The 25,371-nt window shown below is 44.9% G+C and overlaps 2 protein-coding genes across 5 annotated transcripts in view; one reads left to right on the top strand and one right to left on the bottom strand.

The window, feature by feature from the left end:
• Positions 1-10,792, bottom strand: part of BIVM (basic, immunoglobulin-like variable motif containing) — a 31,540-nt gene extending 20,748 nt beyond the window's left edge. For all 3 annotated transcript variants that reach the window (XR_014071903.1, XM_081552118.1, XM_081552119.1), the window contains exons 1-2: positions 10,444-10,792; positions 1,567-2,161 (exon numbers count right to left, since the gene is read on the bottom strand). Coding sequence is in view for 2 of the 3 variants with exons in the window: in XM_081552118.1 (XP_081408244.1) it covers positions 1,567-2,038 (472 nt within the window). In the remaining variant the exon portion in view is untranslated. The remainder of the gene's footprint in view (positions 1-1,566; positions 2,162-10,443) is intronic.
• Positions 10,793-11,042: 250 nt separating this feature from the next.
• On the top strand, positions 11,043-24,726 carry POGLUT2 (protein O-glucosyltransferase 2). 2 transcript variants are annotated; one of them, XM_081552116.1, is made up of 10 exons: positions 11,043-11,516; positions 13,431-13,636; positions 15,460-15,665; positions 15,835-15,912; positions 16,270-16,442; positions 16,565-16,802; positions 19,401-19,610; positions 20,306-20,395; positions 21,801-21,908; positions 24,497-24,726. In XM_081552116.1, exons 1-10 carry the CDS (start codon positions 11,335-11,337, stop codon positions 24,512-24,514), a joined length of 1,509 nt encoding a protein of 502 aa, XP_081408242.1. In that variant the 5' UTR covers positions 11,043-11,334; the 3' UTR covers positions 24,515-24,726. The 2 variants fall into 2 exon arrangements, with proteins under 2 accessions (XP_081408242.1, XP_081408243.1); XM_081552117.1 differs by lacking the exon at positions 21,801-21,908.
• The last annotated feature ends 645 nt before the right edge of the window (positions 24,727-25,371 follow it).

Below are 25,371 nucleotides of genomic sequence, written 5' to 3'. Positions count from 1 at the left end.
CTGACAGAATCGGTGGGAATTAAGACAGCCCCATAACTGTATTTAGAGATTGTTATTACCTCTCAGAAAACAGGAAGAGAGAGCACTTCCCAACGGCACTAGTGGCAAAGAATCTGCCTGCCAACGCAGGAGACGTGAGACGCGGGTACGATCCCTGGGTCAGGAAGGTCTCCTGGAGGAGGGCATGGCAGCCCACTCCGGCACTCTTGCCTGGAATCCAATGGATAGAGGAGCCTGGCGGGCTACAGTCCATGGGGATGCAAAGAGTCGGACACAACTGAAGCGACTTAGCACGCATAGCACACACACGACAGCTCTACAGTCGTATTTAGAGACAGTTATCAGCCCTCTGAAAACCCCCCAGAAAACAGGAGGAAAGAACACTTCCCAACGAGTCTTAGGAGACCTGAACAGATATTACCAAAAAAAAAATTATAGACCAATCACCCACAAATAGAGACACAAAGTGAAATTCCGATGACTCCCCAAGAGTTACAAATTTACAAAACATTCTGTGAAATAAGTTGATTTTATCAATGAACGAGCAGACAGATGGAGGTTTTACAAAATGACCCAAAAAGCCAAGAAATAAAGTACAAACCTGCTTCTGCCTCTTTCTAGCTGCGCAAGTGTACCCCAAAATTTATCCCTCTATGCCTCCATTCCTTCACCTATAAAATGGAGACAACAGGACCTACCTCACAAAATTCCGGTCTTAATGTGAGTTCCAAAGAAAGGTGTGAAGGGCATGAGTATGTGCTCCAGAACTACCACATTGCGACAGTGAAGACTGTACACTGCACCCCCTTACATTGTGCAGTGCGCAACCTACTCAGAGGTACCTGGAGACCCTGCTGAGTGTTCAAAACTTTTTAACAACAGAAAAGTCAGAATGTTACATAGTAACAAAGAAAACTAGATGCTTAATTGGGAAATATGAATTCACATCACTGCAAAACTGAAATACTATGTTATTCTAGCCACCTCATTACCCATTTCTAAACTACTGCCTACTTATCTATAATACTTCTGTCTAACAGCACTCTTAGATTTGGTCCAAGCTCTCAAAACACAAGGGTTATGTTTGAAATTTCCAGTGGCAACACATTAATGAACTAAGTGCCCTACATCCAAGGTTATTTTTTTAAACTATAATGAAAAACCGACTCGATGGACATGAGCTTGAGCAAGCTCCGGGAGTTGGTGATGGACAGGGAAGCCTGGCGTGCTGCAGTTCATGCGGTTGCAAAGAGCTGGACAAGACTGAGCGACTAAACTGAACTGATAATGAAAAACAACATGATCAAAGTGTTAGTCACTCAGTTGTGTCCGTCTTTTTGTGACTCCACGGACTGTAGCCCACCAGGCTCCTCCTTCCATGGAGATTCTCCATGCAAGAATACTGGAGTGGGTTGCCATTCTCTTCTCCAGGGGATCTTCCTGAACTGGGGATCAAACCTGGGTCTCCTGCATTGCAAGAAAATATGCCTAATTCCAAGTTTAAACAAGAGGTATTGCTTGTTTTCTCCTTATTTTCGCTTAGGATCGTCCAGACTCCTTTCTCACCTGATTTGTGTTTCAAATTCGTGGTCACTCCATCAAATTCAGATTTATCAATTTCCCATGCGAGAGGTAGCTTGCCCAGGCTGTTGGATAAGTTCTCCAAGCTGTTTTCTTCACTGTAGATGATGTCCGACGTACTGGCCGAGATGCCAATGTACCTTGAGGAATTATTTGCTGAAGATAAAGAGGTACTATCAGAGAGGCAAGAAGAGCGGGCTGGATTTGGAGTTTTATAGATTGAGGTGGCCTGGTTGAGAAAGGCATAGTCTGAACAGATGGCGTAAATCTTCTCCCGAGTGTGGGTCACTGGACAGCTCCACGGATAATGACCATCTCCTTTGGGACCCAGGCGTTCTCCAGAGGTGCAAAAAGATTGAACGGCACCTTGCAGGCTCTCTTCGGGAGACCCTCTCTCGGATTTGTGCTCACCATTTCCAGAAGCATCTGCCCCTTCTGCTTCTGCCACGTTAGGCATTGAACGCAGCTATGAAAATTCTGTTGTGAGGAAGAGGGTGCCACGCTTTCTATTTCTTGAGAAACAGCTATGACAATCGTTTACAGCATTCTGCAAAAACGTGAGAGCTGCAAAAATGGGCTCCTAAGGAAAGAGGGAGGAAAAAGAAAGATCAACAATCCACTAGACACTGCAAAATGCAAACAAACATTCTAAGTGTTTCACAGGCCTTCATTCGATAAATATTTATTTCACAACTACTGCACGCTTAAGTCGTGATCACTGACCATCTGTCTGGTTAAAAATTATTTTTAAATGATGCTTTAGGGTAATAAAGGATGAGATAGTTGGATAGTATCACTGATTCAGTGGACATGAACTTGGACAAACTCTAGCAGATAGTAAGGGACAAGGAGGCCTGTAAGGTTGCAGTCCATGGGGTCGCAAAGAGTTGGACACGACTTAGTGACTGAACAACAAATAGGATAATAAAAGGACCAATGACTCCATTTAAAGATGGGCAAAATATCTGCACAGTCATTTCTCCAAAGATGATGTAGCAATGATCAATAAGCACATAAAAAGATGTGCATCACTAGCCATCATGGAAATGCAGATCAAAACCACAATAAGATACCACTTCATATTGATTCAGGTGGTATAAATCAAAAAGACAGATAATCATAAGGGTCGAGGAGGAAGTGGAGAAACTGGAACTCTCATACATTGCTGGTGGAAATGCAAAATGCTCCAGTGACTTTGGAAAACAGTTCCTTAAATGTTATACATAGAGTTAGCATATGATCCAACAATTTCACTCCTTGGAATATATCTAAGAGAACTGGAGACGTATGTCCACACAAATGTCCAGAGCAGTACTACTCATAATAGCTAAAAAAAAAAAAAAAAGAAACAACCCAATTCTCATCAATTGATGATGGGATAAATAAGATGTAGTCTATCCATACAATGAAATACTGTTGGACAATAAGAAGAAACGAAACACTGATCTATGTTACAACATGGATGAACCTTGAAAGCATTATGCTAAGTGAAAGAAGCCAGTTACAAAGGACCAGAGAGTGTGTAACTCCTTTTACATGACATGGTCAGATCGGGAAAAGCTACACTGACAGAAATTAGATTAGTGATTACCTAAGGGCTTGTGAGGCGAAAGGGGATTGGGAGTGATGGGGGTTCTTCCTAGAGGAATGAAAATATTCCCTGGTTGTGATGATGAATGCACAACTTTGTGAATGTAGGAAGAGCCACTGAACTGTACATTTTAAACGGGTGTACCGGGCTCCTCCTTATTAGAGAAGCTGCCAGCACCCTTTTCTCTCTGGGTGTGTATCTCTGCCTTGTTTCTGTCTTAAATAAACAAACTGTTTCTCTGTGTGCTCTCCCAAAATAAGTAATAAAGAAATAAATATAAATAGATAGATATAAATAAGTAAGTGAACTGTGTGGTATATAAGCTTCCCTGGTGGCTCAGCAGTAAAGAATCCACTTGCAAGACAGGAGCCATAGAAGACTGGGGTTGGATCCCTGGGTCAGGAAGATCCCCTGGAGGAGGGCATGGCAACCCACTCCAGTATTCTTGCCTGGAGAATCCCATGGACGGACAAGCCTGGTGGGCTACACTCTATAGGGTCGCAAAGTGTCAGAAACGGCTGAAGCGACTTAGCACACACACACACATGGTGTATAAATATCTCAAAACTCTGCATGCATCACCACAATGAGCTATAGCCAGTAGTAACTAACTTCTGATCAGTCTCAGGAAAAACTGAGTTTCAGGCATACACCCAGCCTTTGGGGAAGAAAACAAAGTTTAATAACAACGGAGGGTTATCTGAGGAAGTTGAAGATTTAAACAAAAGGAAGACCTTTGGTGACTCAAACCATCCCAGGTGGTATGGGAGACCCCCTGAAGCAAGTGCCCAAGCAGAGTGAGTCCACTGCCCAGGGGACCGCTTCACAGACAAAACCCACCCCGGGTGGCCAGTTGGAATTTGACCAATTATTGTCTCTGTCCCTTCATTTACTTGAAAAACTAGAAATGAGAATAGTTTTCCCAGGTTACAGGAAAATGATTATATAAAACCCAGCCTCAAATACTGAATAACAAAAACCGATGATTAAGACATTGGAATCTGTAAAACAATTATCCTTCAATTAAAAAATAAATAAATTAAAAAAAATACATCGGAAAGGACCTGATGCCGGGAAAGACTGAAGGCAGGAGGAGAAGGGGGCAACAGAAGACGAGATGGTTGGATGGCGTCATCGACTCAATGGACATGAGTTTGAGCAAGCTCTGGGAGATAGTGGAGGACAGGGAAGCCTGGCGTGCTGCCGTCCATGATGGAGTCACAAAGAACCAGACAGGACTGAGCAACTGAGCAACAACAAAAGCGATAAGGAATCGTAGAATACGGTTCCCACAAGAGCCCTGGAGTCTGTGAGGAGAAACCAGCACAGCTATTGCATGTCCCTTGTGGAATTTACAGAACAGAGCTCCACCCAAGGAGGACCCCACACATCCTGTGTGCTGTGCTCAGTCCTCAGTCGTGTCCAACTCTTTGCGACCCCATGGACTGTGGCCCTCCAGGCTCCTCCGTCCATGGGGATTCTCCAGGCATGAATACTGGAGTGCGTTGCCATGCCCTCCTCCAGGGGATCTTCCCAACCCAGGGATCGAACCCAGGTCTCCCGCATGGCAGGCGATTGTTTACCGTCTGAGCCACCAGGAAAGCCCCCACATATCCTAGGGAAGATTTTATTTTCTTTCTTTTGAAGGAATGCTTCCTCCCTAATCATACCTTCGGACAGTGATTTTTTTTTAGTACTTTATGCAGAGTTCACAGTTATTTGCAGGAAGAGGGCGGGTTTGGCGGGAGCTTCATCACCAAAGACAGAACTTCCACGGGTTTTTTGCTTTTTGGTCAAGAAATCCTAGGAGTAGCGGATCTCTCGACAGGAAGCTTTGACGGTTTTTCCTTCTTCCTCGTCTCCTGATGGGATGATGGAGGAAGATTCCAAAAGAAGCTCTGGGTAGGACTTCCCTGGTGGCTCAGCGATAAAGAACCTGCCTGCAGCAGACATGGGTTCAATCTCTGAACCGGGAAGATCCCACAGGCCGGGCAGCAACTAAGCCCCTGGGCTACAACTTCTGAGCCTGTGCTCCAGAGCCCGGGAGCCGCAACGACTGAAGCCCGCACACCGAGAGCCCTTGTTCCGAAACAAGAGATGCGGCCGCAACGAGAAGGCCGAGCACGGCAACCGGAGAACAGCCCCACTCTCTGCGGCTCGAGAAGAGCTCACGCAGCAATGAAGGCCCAGCACAGTCAAAAATAAAATACATAAACAAAATTAAGGAAAAAAAAAAGAGAGAGAGAAGAAGCCCTGTGTCTCTGAGGTCGTACAGGCCAAACTTTAAGCTACTCTGTTAGCAGATGTTCTAGCAAAGCATTTTGTTTTTTAAAAAGTTTTGTTGCAGTACAGTTGATCTACAATGTTGTGTTAATTTCTGCTGTACAGAAAAGTGACTCAGCTATGCTCACACACACACACACACATATATATACACATATACATATATATATACACACACACACACACACACACACCCTTTTTCATGTCCTTTTCCAGTATGGTTTATCACAAGATATTGAATATAGCTCCCTGCTAGCAAAGCATTTCCTACTTCTTTCCTGTTATTCTCATGCCTTTCACTAAAAGTGGAATAGAGGTGGTGGTGAATAGAGGAAGTGGTGAATAGAGGAAGGTCTTGTTTCTGGGTTGGGTTTCTGTGGGTGGGTTGCAGGAGGGTGGGACATTACTCAGAGCATGTGGTCATGGTGAGGGGCAGTGAACAAAGGTTTAGGGGGCTGGCCGGGTGGGTCAGGGTAGAGAGAAATGTTCCAGGCCCTGTCCTGTTATCTCTTCATCTCAGACTTAGCCTCTGCTTTGACAGAGCTTCTTTCCTCAGATTAAATGGAATTTTGCCTATGGGACCAGCTCTCTGCGCAGAGGGTGGGGATGTCTGAACAAAGCTAATCTGGAACATATATAAGAGAATATATATGAGTGCTGCAGTCCATGAGGTCACAAAGAGTCAGACACGACAGCAGATGAATAACAAAAGAATAGGAGAATATTCTTATCAGAAACTTCAGGATGAATGGGAATGAAGTCTGAAAGGGAGGGGATATATGTCTGTGTATGGGCTTCCCAGGTGGCACTAGTGGTAGAGAATCCACCTGCCAATGCAGAAGACACAAGAGACTTGGGTTCGATCCCTGGGTCGGGGAAGACCCCTTGGAGTAGGAAAGGGCATCCCACTCCAGTATTCTTGCCTGGAAAATAAATTCCATGGGCAGAGGAGTCTGGGGGGCTACAGTCCATGGGGTTGCGAAGAGTTGGACACGACTGAGCACATGTCTACGTATGGGTGATTCACTTTGCTGTACATCAGAAACGAACACAACATTGTAAAGCGATCATCCTCTAATAAAAATTTATTTTAAAAAAAGGAACATAGAGCCAGGGAAATCACTGCACTTGTGTATAAAAGGTAGGGCTGAGCTTCCTGGAAGCTAAAGACCAGAAAGGACGTAGCACTTGATTAATAAAAAGTGTAACAGTCTGGTTTTGTTTGTGCTTGGAGTTTGTTTGCTTTTAAATAATGGTCACTGACAAGAATGATCTTTTTACTTGCACTTTCACCAAAAGAAAAAAACAACAAAGATCATCAACAAAAGGGCATGTTTTTCTATTGATTGTCAACCAAAGCCAAGAGTAAAACTTGGGAGTGGTATGAAAACTTTCTCGACTGAACCACTATTGATGGAAATTTCTCTTTGAGGGACTTCCCTAGTGGTCCAGTGGCTAAGACGCCATGCTCCCAAGGCAGGAGGCTCAGGTTCCAGGTTCAATCCCTGGTCAGGGAACTAGACCCACATGCCACAACTAAGACTTGGAAGAGCCAAATACATATCTTTTTTAAAAAAAGAAAGAAATTTCTCTTTGAAAAATGGTCATATTTATAAATTTTATCACCTAAGTAAAACAAATTACAGAAAAATATTGCAAAATGCCAAAAGATATCACACAGAAGAGGAAGATTATCCAAACCCCATGACCAAAACCCTGCTGCTGCTGATTTCCTCATTATTTACCTGGGCTTGCGTGCTCAGTCACTCAGTCGTGTCTGACTCTCTGGGACCCCATGAACTTCAGCCCACCCGGCTTCTCTGTCTGACCGTCTCTTCTCCCCATGACAGCGACAGCTCCATAAAGCCCAGGTGGTGTTTTGCATCCTCAGAGTTTCTCAGACATGAACTAAGCACAAATTATTACTCATTATAGACTCATGATGGAGGTCAGTTAATACACTAGACTGTAATCACAGCCTCAGGAAATGCCTAGGTACAGAGGGGCAGGCTGTCCCTCCACTGAATGGCCTGCAGCTCTCACGATATTATCACATCTTCTTTTGCCCTTATTTTTATAAACCATTTATTTCTGCTCCTAGGTCCCTGCCCATTCCCATGCACTGACATTTATAACCTGACCTGTGCACAGATAATGGAAAGTAAATTGTGTACACATTTGTGATCATGTAACTCCCCTGCCTAAAATCTTCTGCTCTTAGAACAAAGAGCCAACCTGGCGTGATCTCTCTCTTTACCTCCGCCTCATTCTCCTCTCGCTATGAACCATGTTTCCTTTCTCTGAATGCTGTCTTCTCCCTCTTCTCCTTTATTTACTTAATTCCCCTTATCCTTCGTGTGCTGAGTGCTAGGTTGCTTCAGTGGTGTCCACCGCTTGGCGACCTCATGGACTGTAGCCCTGCGGGCTCCTCTGTCCATGGGATTCTTCAGGCAATACTGGAGTGGGTTGCCCTATCCTATTCCAAAGGGATCTTCTCAAGCCAGGGACCGAACCTGAGTCTCTTACGTCCTCTGCATTAGCAGGTGGGTTATTCACCACTAGAGCCACCTGGGAAGGCCACATTTGGATGTCAGTCAAATGTCACTTTCTTCCAGATGCTTCTTTCCTTCAGTGAGACCAGGCGACCCTGTACAAACTCAGTACCTTTCCTTCACAGGTCTTTTGTTGTTTAGTTGCTAAGTTGTGTTCGACTCTTTGTGACCCCATGGACTGTAGCCCACAAGGCTCCTCTGTCTGTGGGATTCTCCAGGCAAGAATACTGGGGTGGGTTGCCATTTCCTTCTCTAGGGTATCTTCCTGGCCCAGGGAGAGAACAGGAGTCTCCTGCCTTGGCAGGCAGATTTGTACTCTGAGCCTTCACAGGTCTTGAAAGTTTGAAAGTTTAGTCACTCAGTCATGTCCAACTCTTTGCAACTCCATGGACTGTAGCCCACCAGGCTCCTCCGTCCACAGGATTTTCCAGGCAAGAGTACTGGAGTGGGTTGCCATTTCCTTCTCCAGGGGATCTTCCTGACCCAGGGATCGAACCCAGGTCTCCCACACTGTAGGCAGATGCTTTACTGTCTGAGTCACCAGGGAAGTCCTTCACAGGTCTTACCAGGGTGCAGTTCTAGATCATGTGGTTTATATGATGAATGTCTGTCTCCTGCAAATCTGGTTTTCCTATCCCCAGGGTGATTTGTAAAAGTCTCATCAACAGATATATATTTAAGCCCCTGCACCATCCTAGGCATTATTGTAAGCCCGGGATTAGGAGCCTGGATTCCAGGAGGGCTTACCAGGAGTGGCCTTGGCAATCAGGACCCGGAGTTCTAGACAAGGGGACTCTTTCTCCTCCCAGGTTCTCATCAGTGAGAACTGAGGTTCCCTTATCCAGTAATGGAGGCCATGATCTATGAAGATTTACTAGTAAGAATGATTGCAGGGCTAAGCTTCAGGACTTATTGATTTATTCACAAAATCCTATGAGAAGCAACAGAAGTACTGTTTAACTCCGTGTAGAAGAAATCTCATCAAATGGCCAGCTTCAAATGAACCGCTGGAGGAAAGATTTTTGTCACTGGAACGAACTGCTCGGTAAAATAAACATTTGGAAATCCACTATTAATGGCCTTGGTTACACTCTTTTCTGGTTGTATTTTAAATCCTTATTTTTAAGCATCAGGTTTGCTTAGAGAACGAAGTATCTTTAAAAGTCTTCCAATAAAGGCTTCCATGTAGCACAACTAATGTGATCTATATGTTCTGCCCAAGGCCGCTGAGACCATGGGCAGCGAAGGATGGAATGAATAGACGCTGGAAGGCCAGACGCGCTAAGCCCAGGGGGTCGGATCTCCGTCCTTTCCCCTCGCCAGCCCCCTCCCCACCCCCTCCAGGCCCCTTCCTCGCTCAGACCTGAGCCCCTGCCCAGGCAGAGGCGCCCGCCTCGAAAGGATGCCAGGGGGGTCTCCGCGCGCTCCGGCCAGCGGCGAGCCCCGGCTCCTGGGCAGGCGATCGGAGGCCCCACCACCCTTCTCTGCGAAGCTGGCGGCGCCGCCGGGCTCGGAGGCCCCCGGGATGAAGACGATAGTGGCGCAGGCCCGCCGCTTGCAGCCGCCGCCAGCGGAGGCGGAGGCGGCGCCCGCCCGCAGGAAATAGTGCGGAGCGACCCCCGCCAGCGCCGCCCGGCATCCCCGAGCATCCCCGGGCGCCGCGCGCCCCGGGGCCCAGCAGCGGGGCCTCCGCGCCCTCCTCACGCCCTTCACCAGCGCGCTGAAGCCTCCAGCCCCCGCGGGGGCCCGTGGGCGCGGGGCGGGTTGGGGCGCAAGGCAGCCCTGTCCCCGGGGCTAAGAGGAAGCCCAAGACTGGAGTTTCTGAATGCACGAGTTGATATGAATACTAATGTTAACTGCCCCACAAAGCAAACAGTACAGAAAACCTTCGCATTGACCCCTGTCCAGGCCCCGGCTTTGGCTGGCGTGGCCACCGGCCCATCAGAGTTTGGAGGGGCAGCGAACAAGGCCGAGAGAAGGGCGGAAGGGGAGGAGGAGGAGACTCCCGGTACGAGGTCAGAGCTGGCCGGGACCCCTCCGGCGACCGCGCAGGCCGTGCGGGGTGGGGGCCCGGCCACCGCGCTCTCTCGGCCCGGGCCCAGCCAAGCGTGGCGCGGAGGCTCGCGCCGCGCCGGCTAGGGGCCACCGGTGTCCCCGCCCCCCCTCCAAACCGGGCTTTGTTCCCGAAAAGACGCGTCCTTTCTCTCCTGGACGCTTCCCTCCACCCTGCGGCCTGGGTCTTCGCCCCACTTCTTCCCCGGAGGACCGGCCCCCACGCAGGGGCGTCCACTCGGATGACCACCGGGCCCCGCGGAGAGCAGGTGGACGGCGGCAGGCCCGGCCCAGCGGCGCTCAGTTGCCCTCCGTCCCGGGCCCAGCCCCCAAGGCGCACGATCGTCGGCCGCCACCTCGACCCCCGCCCACAGCCCGAGGTACCTCTGGCCTGTCCGGTGGAGTCGGGTCGCAGCAGTCGCGGCGGAGCCCGGCCCAGATGCGGGATCACAGCTTCCAGCGCGCGGCCCGCGACGCGCCTCGGGTTACCCTGGGGCCGGCGTCTCGCGTCCCATCGGAGCGCGCGGAGACAGCGCCCAGACGGCCGTGTCGGGCGACCGATCGTCCGATGTCATGGGCAACACCTTCCTTTCATCGTGTTTTACACCTGTCCTCTGCACGTGCGGAGGATATGATGACAGTTTTTTGTTTTTTTGTTTTTGTTTTTAAGAAATCTTAGCTGTTCCTCCAAGACGCGCGTGCCTCTTAATTGGGCATCTACTATTTATCTGTCCCCTGAAAGCGGCTACCACAAAGTAAATAAACGAGCGAGACAAGGTAAAAAAAAAAAAAAAAAAAAAAAAACCTGGCAGGATTTCCGCTAGCCCAGCCGCGAACTACACGTCCCAGGAAGCTCCGGAGCCCGGACGCGTGTCCACTCGGCCATCCACTCGGAGGAGGCCTTACTGAGCCCCGGCCGACGCGCGGGCCAATCCCCTCGCCCTGCACCTTGGGCTGGAACCTGAGACGGGCTCGCCCCCAATGATGCTACAGTTACAGAAGCAACGCCGGTTTGTCATTGTCCCAAGGCAGAGGAGCGGCGTGCTTCTTGTCCGTTTCAGCAGAGCTGCTGGCATCCTTCAACTGGACAAGGCTGCGCCCCGGTTGTGACCTTCTGGGGGAGACCCCCGCGTGCGATCAGCACAGCCAGAGACCCCCTCCGGGACCCTCGTCTGCTGCTGCGATCGACCGACGCGCCCCCGCCCGAGCCGCGGCTGGCTGCGTCCACCTCTTCCACTTCATTTATCCGTGGATCATCTTGGGTCCAGCTTGTAAATGTTTAGCATTTTGCTGCTTTACTGCTTCTTTCTGGGGACCGTTCCAGCACTGGCCGAGAGCGGCGGAGAGACGCGACTGAGCCCAGAAAAAAGCGAAGTATGGGGTCCTGGACTCAAGGCAGCCGTGGTCCTTCCCGCGCGCTATTTCTACATCCAGGCGGTGGACACTTCGGGCAAGAAGTAAGTCTGCAATGGCTCCATGACGATTTTGGAAAGCAGTTCAAGCTTTCTGCTTCTCCCCTCGCGTTCTGTCCGCCCAGAACTCGTTTCTCCACAGCAGTTTAAAATCCAGGACACTTGGGGGCTATTCACATCTCCTTGGGAGTTTATCCCCCTCCTACTCAATTTTTCTCTGTAGCTTTAGAAATCATTTCGAATTAGCTCTTCTCCTGGCGCTTTTGAAAGGGATTCCTACAGGAGTGCAGAACCAACAAACCCCTATACTTTGCTTAAGGCATTCTAATTTTTTTCTATTTAAATTAATTTATTATTTATTTATTTTAATGGAAGTATAGTTGATTTACAATGTGTTCATTTCTTCTGTACAAAAAACTGATTCAGTTAGACAGATCTATACATTCTTTTTCATTAATTTTTGTTGGAGTATAGTTCCTTTACGATGTTGTGTTAGTTTCTGCTAGTACCTCAAAGTGAGTCAGCTATACATATACTTATATCCCCTCTTTTTTGGATTTCCTTCCCATTTAGGTCAGCACAGAGCACTGAATAGATTGGGATTGACATAGATACAATCAATCCCAACACCAGTATGTATCAAATAGATAACTAATGAAAACCTAGCACAAGGAACTCTTTTCTAATAATTTTTGCATAAATTGTTATAAAGAATTTGAACTCAGTTGTTAGAAACTAGTTGGTTTCACCTTTTTCTGGTGCTGCTGTATTTTCAGGTAGACCTCTGCAGGTAAATGTGTTTTGAAACTCAAAATGAAAAATAAAGCACTATTCATAACTTTATCAGAGAAGGCGATGGCACCCCACTCCAGTACTCTTGCCTGGAAAATCCCATGGACAGAGGAGCCTGGTAGGCTGCAGTCCATGGGGTTCCAAAGAGTCGGACACGACTGAGCGACTTCACTTCCACTTTTCACTTTCATGCATTGGAGAAGGAAATGGCAACCCACTCCAGTGTTCTTGCCTGGAGAATCCCAGGGACGGGGGAGCCTGATGGGCTGCTGTCTATGGGGTCGCACAGAGTCGGACACAACTGAAGCAACTTAGCAGCGGCAGCAGCAGCATAACTTTATGGTTGAGGCAGAAAGTATCGAAATATGAATCTCCTGTGTGTTTGTTACAACTTTATTTCATCCCACTGCATTCAACTATTACACTTGTGCTCGAAACTTATTTGTAGAATTCACATACCTCTGAAATGATTGTCTTTTTATATTGAAGCTGTCTGTGTATATTTTGTAGGCAAAAAAATCTTGGGAATAAGAAATTTTCTAAATAAAAGGAAGGTTATAAATTTTGTCACTTGGTTATAAATAGTATGGTTGGGAAACTAAGTACCATCTTAATCCTAACACCAAGAGCATGCCCTCAAAAAAAAAAAACCTTTTATACAACATCATTTAGATAATATGCTAACTACTAGCTTTTTCCATGGCTGAGTACGATTTATAATACTGATTTTTATAAGAATCATTGAGAGTGATGTTTCAGAGAACCATTATCTTTAGAGGCATCATTTGATCACAGATTTCCAGATGTGATGGGCAAGAAATAAATAGTAGGTTGATAGGACTAGTTTTATATATGAAATACATAAAAGGAAAAAAAAAGAAGAAATACATAAAAGGATGTTCTATGTTTACAGAGATTAGTAGTCTTAAAATATCTCCTTGTAATTTTCTAATGAAACTGTTTTATCTTGACCATTGTCATCCTTTTTTTTTTCTTCTATGATCTCTGATCCATCCTATTCATTCTGGTACTGAAAGCATAAGGAAAAAGAGACAAGCACATATTAGGGGGAGGATATAGAGAATAGGTTCACAGACTGGAGACCATAGTCTTTGTACGTTTGTTTCTTAAAATAATCTTTATGTTTCACTGTTCTTTCCATCACAGATTCACATCTTCTCCTGGTGAAAAAGTGTTCCAGATTAAAATCTCAGCCCCAGATGAGCAATTCACCAGAGTTGGGGTCCAGGTTTTAGACCGAAAAGATGGGTCCTACATAGTAAGATACAGAATGTATGCCAGCTACAAAAACCTGAAGATAGAAGTCAGATTACAAGGTCAACATGTGGCCAAATCTCCATATATTTTAAAAGGTAATTTGGAACATAATTTCAAAACAACAGTGGTTGAATACAATATTACCTGTCATTCAATCCATAAAAGCAGGTTAGCCTGATATTTTTTCACTGGAAGAAAAAAAATTTTGTTATTGTTTTTCAGTTGCTAAAGCAGGTCAGATCTTAGTGACCCTATGGACTGAAGTTGAAAGCTAAGTTGAAAATCCTGGTAGAAGAAAGAAATGCAAGATTTGAATGGAAATTATAATTCACTAAAGAGGAAAGAACTTAGTATGTTCTTTAATGTGAACTTAATAGTATTCAGTTCTAGTAATAGAGAATTTGCTTCCGGAAGATGCAACATTAGCAAGAACAATCAAGCTATATATATGTGTGTATATATATATATGGTCATAGACGGCACTTTCTTAGTTAGGGACATGTGACTTAAGTAACTGATGAGTGTCACTGAAATTTGGTCAATCACTTCAGGAAGAAGGGGCTTGATAGAGACGGTGAAAGTTGACTGTAGTTTTTTGGTTTTGTTTCAATGCTATTTTTCCAGAGAAATTCTCCAATGTTTTCTTACATAGGATAAGAGTACAGCTTTCTTACCTAAAGCCGTTATATCATTCCATCTCAGCAAACATATATCCTAAAATATTAGAGAAGCAAGGAGTATATAGTCACACAAAATCTTTCTTGACCCACTGCTTCAAGAAAGGCAAACGTTTTTCTAGAAAGTGTCTAGGTTTCTTCCCCTCACTCCGCTAGGGCCACACGGTGCCATATAACCTGCTAAACCTTAAAAAGATGCCCCATTGTCTCCTACTGCCTGGGTCAGGTGACGTTCTGAGAATTACAGAATTACAGAATTACAGAAATAAGTGACAGTGAAATCTCAATTCAGATTCTATGTTACGTTAGTATTATTTCTATACACATGTAATTAATTCATTATAGTATTAGTGAAATGGGTGTTTTGAGGATTACTTTGCTTTTTTATATTTTCTTTAAAAAACTACCAAACATAGTAGGGGTGCTTTATTACTTGTATTGGTTTTTTTGCCCTCACCTCAAGGCTTGCAGTATCTTAGTTTCCCCACCAGGGATATCGAATCCAGGCCCCAGCATCAGAAGCACGGAGTCCTAACCACTGAACCATCAGAGAATTCCCACTTGTTTTGATCGTTAGGATGATTTACCCATTGAGAGAAGTATCTTAGACATTTTAAGAACTTGCTTGTATAACAGACCATTGAAATATTAATTTCTTATCACTTTTGTCTTTCATTAAAACAGGTGTATGCCTCTGATATCCTTTTACCAATGTTCGGTTATTCTTAAGTACACAAAACATAAAGAGTAATGCTTTGCTGTACAACAGAAACTAACACAACATTGTAAAGCAACTATACTGCAATAAAAATTAATTTAAAAGAAAAGAATGATGGACGATGGGGACTCCCCTGGCAGTCTAGTGCTTAAGACTCACATGGCTTCCATCCCTGGTTGGGGAACTAAGACCCCACATGCCGTGTGGAAAAAAAGAGTAATGGACGGACTATGGAAGCCACTTAGAGCAAAATGTAGTGCCATTAGCTTTCTTTTGAAGTCATGCCAAGTGGGCTTCACTGTGAAAATATCATAAGACCTAACCATAAAGAGCAGTCAGAACAGATGTACTCGCGATACCCCCAGTGTAATAGAAATGTTTCTCTTTTTAAAATAGGTTTTCCATCAAATTGCCCTCCCCATCTAACTAGGGAGGATCTGAAGTCACATTACAAATATCTGTTACCTGTTTCACATGCTGAATGAGATTGTTACTGTACCCTTTGCTCCGTATGTGTTATTAGGGCCGGTTTACCATGAGAACTGTGACTGTCCCTTGGAAGACAGTGCAGCCTGGCTACGGGAGATGAACTGCCCAGAAACCTTTGCTCAGATTCACAGAGATCTGGTGCATTTCCCTACCGTTGACCCAGAAAAGATTGCAACAGAAATCCCAAAAAGATTTGGACAAAGACAGAGCTTGTGTCATTATACCTTGAAGGATAACAAGGTAACTTGTTTGTTTGTCTTAGTGATTTATTTTTGTTTTGACCATGTGGCTACCACTAGCTACATAGTTTTATGAAAAATCATTCTGCCGATCATTGTGATAAGCTTGATCTCAGTGAAGCCAAAGTGTACTTTTAGACTAACAGAATAAACATGGAATTGTCTTCCAGGTTTATATCAAGACTCACGGTGAACACGTAGGTTTTAGAATTTTCATGGATGCCATACTACTTTCTTTGACTAGAAAAGTAAGTATTTCTTTTCTCTTGTGTATTATGCACGATTTAAATCCAGGTTTTACATCATAGTCTTCCCAGCCGGCAGAGTGGTGAAGAATCTGCCTGCAATGCAGGAAACCTGAGTTCGATCCCTGGGTTGGGAAGATTCCCGGGAGAAGGAGATGGCAACCCACTCCAGTATTCTTGCCATGGAGAATCCCATGGACAGAGGAGTCTGGTGGGCTACAGTCCATGGGGTCGCTAAAGAGTCAGACATGACTGAGAGACTAAACAACAATAACAACAGTGGAGTTTGGACAATGATAGTGAAACGGCTGATATGAAAAACGATACCATCATTTTAACACTTTGGCTTCCTTTTCCTAGGTGAAGATGCCTGATGTGGAGTTTTTTGTTAATTTGGGAGACTGGCCTTTGGAAAAAAAGAAATCCAGTCCCCACATCCATCCAATCTTTTCCTGGTGTGGCTCCACGGACTCCAAGGATATTGTGATGCCCACCTACGACTTGACAGACTCTGTCCTCGAAACCATGGGCCGGTGAGAGATGGGTCACAGATGACCCAGAGCCTTGGTTTTCTTCCCTTGATGAGTTTTTTCCCCAATACCCCTTGCAAGTTGATGGTTTGGGGGAAACATCTGTTGCACTGTCTGTCTTCCAGAGTCAGTCTGGATATGATGTCTGTGCAGGCCAACACGGGTCCTCCCTGGGAAAGCAAAAACTCCACCGCTGTCTGGAGAGGGCGAGACAGCCGGAAAGAGAGACTCGAGCTGGTTAAGCTGAGCAGGAAGCACCCAGAGCTCATAGATGCCGCTTTCACCAACTTCTTCTTCTTTAAACACGACGAAAGCCTGTATGGTCCCATCGTGAAACACATATCATTTTTCGATTTCTTCAAGGTATGACATCATCCAGAGCCAATGCTTTGTGATTTCCCAAATATCTGCGTTTGCGTGCTAAGTCACTTCAGTCATGTCGGACTCTTCGTGACCCTATGGACTGTAACCTGCCAGGCTCCTCTGTCCATCGGATTCTCCAGGCAAGAACACTGGAGTGGGTTGCCGTTTCCTTCTCCAGGGAATCTTCCTGACCCAGAGATCAAACCCGTGTCTCTTATGTCTCCTGCATTGGCAGGCAGGTTCTTTTCCACTAGCACCACCTGGGAAGTCCCACCTGCATTTGGGGGGTGGGAAATCAAGGTAAATTACAGATCAGTGAATGAGTGAGAGTCGTCACTCAGTCATGTCCGACTCTGTGTGACCCCGTGGACTGTAGTCCACCAGGCTCCTCTGTCCATGGAATTCTCCAGGCAAGAATACTGAAGTGGGTTGCCATTTTCTTCTCCAACAGGAGATGAGAGGTGAGCACAAAATTTTAGGACCATCCAGGCACGGGGTACCAGGGACTGACCAGCCCCCAGGAGGCAACCTGGATTGTACTCAGTACCTAGAAAAGTGAAAGTGTTAGTTGTTCAGTTCTCTTTGACTCTTTGTGATCTCATAGACCGTAGCCTGCCAGGCTCCTCTGTCCATGAGATTTTCCAGGCAAGAATACTGGAATGGGTTGCCATTCCCTCATCCAGGAGATCTTCCTGACCCAGGGATCAAATGTGGGTCTCCTGCAATGCAGGCAGATTCTTTACCGTCTAAGCCACCAGGGAAGCCCCTACTCAGTACCTAGACCTGACATGAAATATGCACCAAGGGAGCTTGGGATCCGGGTAATTTTTGCCCCAACTGACCTTGAAGAGAAGCACATTTTCACTTGAAATCACTTTTTTTATTGATAAATACATGTAAGTGATTTTATAAATATTTTTCCCTGAGCCATAGCATCACAATAGACAAGAAGTAATATAAAGCATGTGGCTCTTCCCTTCTGGTAGGGAAACGACTTGGAATCCATTCAGCTGTTCTGCTCAAAAACTGCAGGTTCTGCACTCTCTGTGTGTCTAGAATGTGGGCTGTTCCTATTTTCCCAGGGTTGATCCTTTTTCTGACAGTTCCCCTTTCTCAAGCAGTGAGGTACCACCCTGATCTCTAGATCACCAAGGGGTTTTGAAGCCCCATGTAGTGAAGAGTAGTCAGCCATCTCCTGTAGGTGGGAAGGTCAGTGATTGGCGAGCTCTGTCTGTGCTATAAACGGCCTGATTTTCTTCTGATGGATTACCTGGTGGTAAGAAGACCTAAGGGTTTCCCAGGTGGCGCTAGTGGTAAAGAACCCGCCTGCCAATGCAGGAAACATAAGAGATGCGGGTTCGATCCCTGGGTCGGGAAGATCCCCTGGAGAAAGAAATGCAACCCACTCCAATATTCTTGCCTGGATAATCCCCATGGACAGAGGAGACTGGTGGGCTACATTCCATGGAGTTGCAAAGAGTCAGCCACGACTGAAGCGACTTAGTACACAGAGCACAAGAAGACTTAAAGATGGCCATAAGCTGAATAATCAGTTTTTCTTCCATGTGCATGTCACAGAAATTTTGTAAAGAAATGGTTATAACCAAAGAGAGATAATACCAGCCGTTCCTCCTCTGAGAGTGTCCTGTCAGACCTTTGCTTTCTTTCTGTTGTACCTGTTGGATTTGCTGCAGCTAAAAACTGTTGACTGCGACATCCGTGGTGGTCCAGTGGTTAAGAGTCTGCCCTGCAATGTAGGGGATGCAGTTTCAATCCCTGATCTGGGATCCCATATGCTGTGGAGCAACTAAGCCCGTGTGCCCCCACTAGACAACCTGTGTGAAAATCACATGTGCCTCAACTAAGACCCAGTTAAATAGATAAATATTTATTGACCTCTGTCATGCTAGAAATATTTTGATTCATAGATGTTCTTACCCCAGAGCTTGTTAATTTCTTTCAGACCTGGATGTGGCCACCTGATGTTTCAAAGGTATGGTTAACACAGCTTAGAATGTGCCATCAGTAGGTACTATGATGCCATTGATAAAGTAGTCACATGTACGCTAAGTCGCTTCAATCGTGTCCAACTCTTTGTGACCCTGTGGACTGTAGTCCACCAGGCTCCTCTGTCCATGGGGATTCTCCAGGCAAGAATACTGGAGTGGGTTACCATTTCCTCCTCCAGGAGATCTTCCCAATCCAGGGATCGAATCCGTGTCTCTTACGCCTCCTGCATTAGCAGCTGGATTCTGTACTACTACTGCCACCTGGGAAGTAGTCATAATAAATCTAATTTCCTTAGCTTGTAGCCTTTGGACAACAGTTTTATAATTTTATTGGCTGCTCCAGCGTTAGACTTGGGGCTCCTTCTTGAAATTTGGGGGAACATCAAAATAGGCCCTACATCTAGGTCAGTGTGTTATGTATACATATAAATAATTATAGCACTTACTAAGTGGCAGAGGCCAAGGACAAAATCTAGCCAGTTTGTATCTGAGAATGGTGAGGTTTGACGTGTGTAAAGAGGAGGAGAATAAAGAAGAGTGGGGAAAAGGGAATTCAATGGAGGTTCTTCTGCTGTCCTGCTGTTTGCAGCACAAATATCAGATCAACGTCGATGGCACCGTGGCAGCCTACCGCCTGCCGTATCTGCTGGTCGGTGACAGTGTGGTGCTGAAGCAGGACTCCATCTACTATGAACACTTTTATAACGAACTGCAGCCCTGGAAACACTACATTCCAGTTAAAAGCAACCTGAGTGATCTCCTAGAAAAACTTCAGTGGGCAAAAGATCACGATGAAGAGGTAAGGTCAGTCTCTTTGTACCCCCAGTTATCACGGGGTCATTTCCATGTCTTGTGCCTGGAAAGCATTCAAGATGCTTACATGTAGACCCTTCCTGTAAATGGGAAGCCAACTCCCCATGCATAGCTCAGATCCCTTCAGGGTGAAGACAGGCATAGTGGCTTGGATTAACTGCCCACTCTGCACATGACACGAAAACCTAAACCTTGGCCTTGATTTTGCTGTCTCTTTCATTCAGTTAGATGTGAGCTTCCAGCACTGCCTCACCTCCACCAGCAACATGAAAATACAGGTGGCCAGCTTGGCAGGGGGAAAAACTAACTGCCACGGATTAAAATGAAAGATTGCATGAGAGAAGCTTCAAACTAATTGTCTGCTAAAAATTATTAAGGCAGTGCGTTAAGCTTCATCTTGCATTGACTTTGCAAAATCATTGTTACTTCATTTTGTCTCCCTTTTCTGTCCCAGAGAGGCCCATTCTAGAAGGCCCAATATGACTTCTCAAACTATCAAGTCTTAAAAATCTCACTTTGATTTAAACACACATCCTCTATTAAATGTTCCCTTTCTACACAAGGCTTCAAAGATACTGTAGCCACTGTTTTCCCACCAAAATGTACTTGGAAGATGACTTAGCATATGTCTACATGGGGAAAAATATGTTTCATTAAAGGATATTATTTTTGCTCCCAAAGGCAAAGAAGATAGCCAAAACAGGACAAGAATTTGCAAGAAATAATCTCATGGGCGATGACATATTCTGTTATTATTTTAAACTTTTCCAGGTCAGTATTTTCTAAGAAAATAGAAATATTTCTAATTGTTCATGTTAGTAGCAAGTAATACTTCACTTAACAATTTCTACAAGTATTTTCATTAAGGAGATACATATATACCTCTGTAAGTGAAAGTCAGGGATAAATATTAAATAATAGTGAAAATGAAGGATGCTAAAGAATAGCTAATGGAGAATGCTACAACCTTAAGGGAAAGGTGTTAATGTTAGAACTGTGTGGCATGTGGTTAGAAAATCGGCCTCTGAGCCTACAAAGGTACTGTGCATGGATTCTTATTTGTTCTCTGTACAATACTGCTACTTGTTACTGTTTCTTTTTCTATACAGTGCAAGGCATGTTTGGACCTGTTTTGCTGACCCCATATGGGCCATGACTTTTCTTGCAATTTGTCTTTATGGACCTACCCATTTAGGGATTGTAGTCAAAGCCTATCTGACAATTTGAAAGGTTCTTTAAGAATGCAGTCATAAGCATGTAATTTGCTAATAAATATTTCTAGATCTAAGTTAGATTGTTTTAATCTCAGAGTTGCAGAATTCTAGATATTGAGCCCTGTGTCTCAGGCTCTGCTACAGAACAAAGTTGGTCATTGCCGATCCCGTCCCCCTTTGTAACCTTTCCTAAAGAGTGATATGTAAACTAAAGAAAGAACTGGGGGGATTTGCTAATCTGAATTCCTAAAGAGCCACAGGTTATTATTAGACTTCATTCATTCAACTCACATGTACTAGAGCATAAGAACCTCGCCCAGAACTTAGGACAAGGAAGCCCGTGATGAATGAAGACGTGACTGAGGCTGTACCAGCTGTGGTGGGTCAGGAAGAAATAGTCTGTCCTCAGATTCTCAGTTTAGGGAAGATGGGAACACAGTCATTTTCACTACGTGGCAGAAGATGAAAATAAATACTGTAAAAGAGTCATAAAAATGAAGGGTAGACTAAGGAGTGGACTGTTAGAAATAGGACAGTCACCTCTCAGAACCTCTGTTGTGGAGTTTTAAGGAGGGCCTTGCATTTCATAACTTGACATGTGAATTAAATGGACCTAGTTCTAGCAAACTCCAGTGTATCTAATTTGGTAAGTGCACCTTACGTTGTTGTTCAGTCACTGGGTCATGTCTGACTCTTTGCGACCCCGTGAACGCAGCATGCCAGGCTTCCCTGTCCTTCACCGTCTCCCAGAGTTTGCTCAAACTCATGTCCATTGAGTCAGTGGTGTCATCCAACCATCTCATCCTCTGTTACCCCCTTTTCCTCCTGCCCTCAATCTTTCCCAGCATCAGGGTCTTTTGCAATGAGTCAGCTCTTTGCATCAGGTGGCCAGAGTATTGGAGCTTCTGCTTCAGCATCTTAAGTGCTAAATAAAACATGCTTTCATATTGTTGCCTATACAGGAATATGCCCGTTTACAAGTGAGTGAGCCCCAGATCCGAGAGGGCATGATGAGGGTAGAACCAGAGACCGAAGATGACCTCTTTCCTTGCACGTGCCATAGGAAGAAGGTAACCGGAACTGACCTCCTAGCCAATGTCACGGGAAGAACTAACCATGTCCGAGTCCTCATTCTCCCCTTTACTCAATCAGTCAGGCAGCAACTACCCAAATTCCCCCTGGAGCCTCCAAGCAACTCATTCTAGCAGAGGCAGAAAAAATAGTTACCAACAAAAGGCAAAAAAAAAAAAAAAAAGGTGCTAAGGTGCAGTGAAGCGAAGAGACATAGGAGCTCCCAGCAAAGTGGAGGGAGGCCTCTTTTATTGTGAGAATTCAGATCATGTGGCATTTGAATAGATATTTGCAGTTTGCAAAGTATTTTCACATGTATCATCTAATAGCCTCATCTCCCTGTGAGATAGTTTCTGCAAAGTTTATCATCCCAGTTTAGAGATGGAAAAGTATATAACCATGATTATTCATGTTAACAGATTATTCATTTAAAAGTGATCTCTGTTAATACCACTGCATTACCAGGCTTCCCTGGTGGTTCAGATGGTAAAGCATCTGCCTGCAATGCAGGAGACCCGGGTTCCATCCCTGGGTCAGTAAGATCCCCTGGAGAAGGAAATGGCAACCCACTCCAGTATTCTTGCCTGGAAAATTCCATGGACGGAGGAGGCTGGTAGGCTACAGTCCATGGGGTCGCAAAGAGTTGGACACGACTGAGAGACTTCACTTCCTCAGTTTCACTGATTTCATTTATAAAAGGCAGACTCACATATGGACTTGGCAGGCTAAAGAGGACCTTTGATGTCACCCAGTAAATGCCTTCATTTTATAGCTAACAAAACCAAGCCCAGAGAGGAGTTTAGTTCAGAACCATCTATCTGGATTATAGCAAAGAACCAAAAACCAGTGTACCTCCTTCAAATCGTGTGCATGGTTGTGTGTAAAGACATTGTGGAAGGGGAGGGTTGTTTCGATTATAGTTGTTTTTCATCTAAAGGAATGTATGTTATATAAAGATGATTATATAATGGCTTGACTTTCACAGACATCACCATGTCTGTGAATGGACAGACTCAAAATTGTGCATTGGAACCAGAGTTGAGAAGCAGATTTCGCAGTTAACCATTTCTGCTTCCCAAGGGAGTTTAAAAAAGAATAAGGTGACTGCCCACGCTGGTGGTGTGGTGGAACCAGCTCATACAGGCTCATGCGTGCATGATCGGTTGCTCTGGTCGTGTCCAACTCTTTGTGACCCTATGGCTCAAGTCCAGTCCATGGGATTGTCCAGGCAAAAATACTGGAGTGGGTTGCCATGCCCTCCTCCAGGGCATCTTTCTAACCCAGAGTTCAAACCTGCGTCTCCTGTGTCTCCTGCATTGTAGGTGGATTCTTTACCGCTGAGCAACCAGGGAAGTCACATACAGCTCACTGATTGTTAAATATTTAGGAATTCTGCACAGCGGTTAACCTTTGGTAGCTTGAAATACACCTGGTTGCAGTATTTACACCATGAAAACAGCACCTGCTGAAATTAGTTTTATTTTGCTTCATTTGGTTTTGCTTTGGATTAGCCTCTAACTAGCCTTCAGAAGTGGTACATCATCAGTGGTAACCCCTCTCAGTGCTGCAAGGCCACAAAATCACTGAAAGCCAGTTTCAAAACAGAAATGGCCAAAATTAGAAAGTGCTCCCACATGGAGTTTGATTTGGTATCAGAATGCGTCTGTTGGCTCCGAATGAAACTGGGTGGCTGCCTTACTCCACTCCTCTTTTTTTAATTTATTTTTATCTCTAAGTGACTTCAAGGACTGCCAGATGATTCCCCTGATTGGTAGAACTTATGACTAGAATGATAGCATTATTGATTTTCCCACCCTGGTGGTCTACTCTGGCCATTCACTGATACCATTCAGAACACAAGCCTTTACCATAATACAGACCCCTAGATGTTCAGGTTCCCACCAATGAGACTTTACCCTTAGATGATTCCAAATAATAGTCCTAATATCCTCTAGTGATGACTCAGCTTCATTTATCCCTTCTTTCATCTTTGTGTGCTTGTATGCTCAGTCGCTAAATCGTGTCCGATTCTTTGTGATCCTGTGGACTGTAGCCCGCCAGGCTCCTCTGTCCATGGGATTTTCCAAGCAAGAATACTGGAGTGGGTTGCCATTTCCCCCTCCAGGGCATCTTCCCCACCCAAGGATCAAGCCCGAATCTCCTGCATTGGCAGGCAGATCTGAGCCAGCAGGGAAGCCTCTTTCGTCTTTGCTGCTGCTGCTGCTAAGTCGCTTCAGTCGTGTCCGATTCTGTGCAACCCCATAGACGGCAGCCCACCAGGCTCCCCCGTCCCTGGGATTCTCCAGGCAAGAACACTGGAGTGGGTTGCCATTTCCTTCTCCAATGCATGAAAGTGAAAAGTGAAAGTGAAGTCACTCAGTTGTGTCCGACTCTTTGGGACCCCATGGACTGCAGCCTGCCAGGCTCCTCCGTCCATGGGATTTTCCAAGCAAGAGTACTGGAGTGGGGTGCCATTGCCTTCTCTGTCTTTTGTCTTTAGGGGAAAGTAATTAATAGACTAAATGTAAGCCTTCTTACTCAAGGAAAACTTCTTGATGGCTCTAAATATTTTGTTTCTTAATTGCAGACCAAAGATGAACTGTGATATGCAAAATACCTTTCCTTCAAATAGTGGTGCTCTGAAGACTCTTCTTAACTGAAAAGAAGGTCTTCTAAATACTAATTCCATGGACAGTATAAAATCTGCTCTATGATTGTCTGGATTATGAAGATCTGTTTCTTCGTATGCAGTATTCGCAAGACAGTCATTAGAAGCACATTTTTAGAATTTTGTAATAAAATCACTTTTATTTTAAAGGCCTGTGTTGTGCTCATCATTAGCTGTGTTTGGACCATGGAGCAGTGAAAAAAAAAAAAAAAAGGTGTCTGAGTCCTGAACTCAGTCTGAAGCATGTCAAAAGCCATCACTACCTAGACACACAGTTTACATGACAAAGCAGTAAACTTCTGACTTGTTTACACTATTATTTTAAATAATCAGTCACTCACAGCCAAACTGAATACTAATTAATACACCTTCCAAGGTATTTTGTAATCTGGCCTCTGCTTGTATCCTTCACAAATGGGTTTTATTTAACAAGTATTTATTAAGCACCTAATATGTGCCAGGCATTGTATTAGGTTCTACAGATATAATAGTGAACAGTCACTATCTCTTCTAAAAGAAGAGTGAAATAAACAAGTAAAAATAAATAAGCAGGGCAATTATGGATTGATTAAAAAAACAGTTGTTACAGGGAGAAAGTGGGCTCAGTGGTGGTGGCTACTTTAGATTGGAGATCAAAGATGCTACTGACTTTCCACTGTTAAGCAAAATATCTGTCATGGTTAATGATAAACAACCACTATTAAAACATGAAATTTCCAATTATTAATTAAAAAGTAAAGGCATTAAAATTTTATTAAATGCTTTTCAGGTGTCTATTTACATGTTCATGTTTT

The sequence above is a fragment of the Giraffa tippelskirchi genome, chromosome 12, assembly GCF_054371585.1.
Source record: "Giraffa tippelskirchi isolate mGirTip1 chromosome 12, T2T-mGirTip1v1.2.pri, whole genome shotgun sequence".
Lineage (NCBI taxonomy): Eukaryota > Metazoa > Chordata > Mammalia > Artiodactyla > Giraffidae > Giraffa > Giraffa tippelskirchi.
The sequence above is the reverse complement of the archived record's forward strand: the minus strand, read 5'-3'. Positions and strand labels throughout refer to the sequence as shown.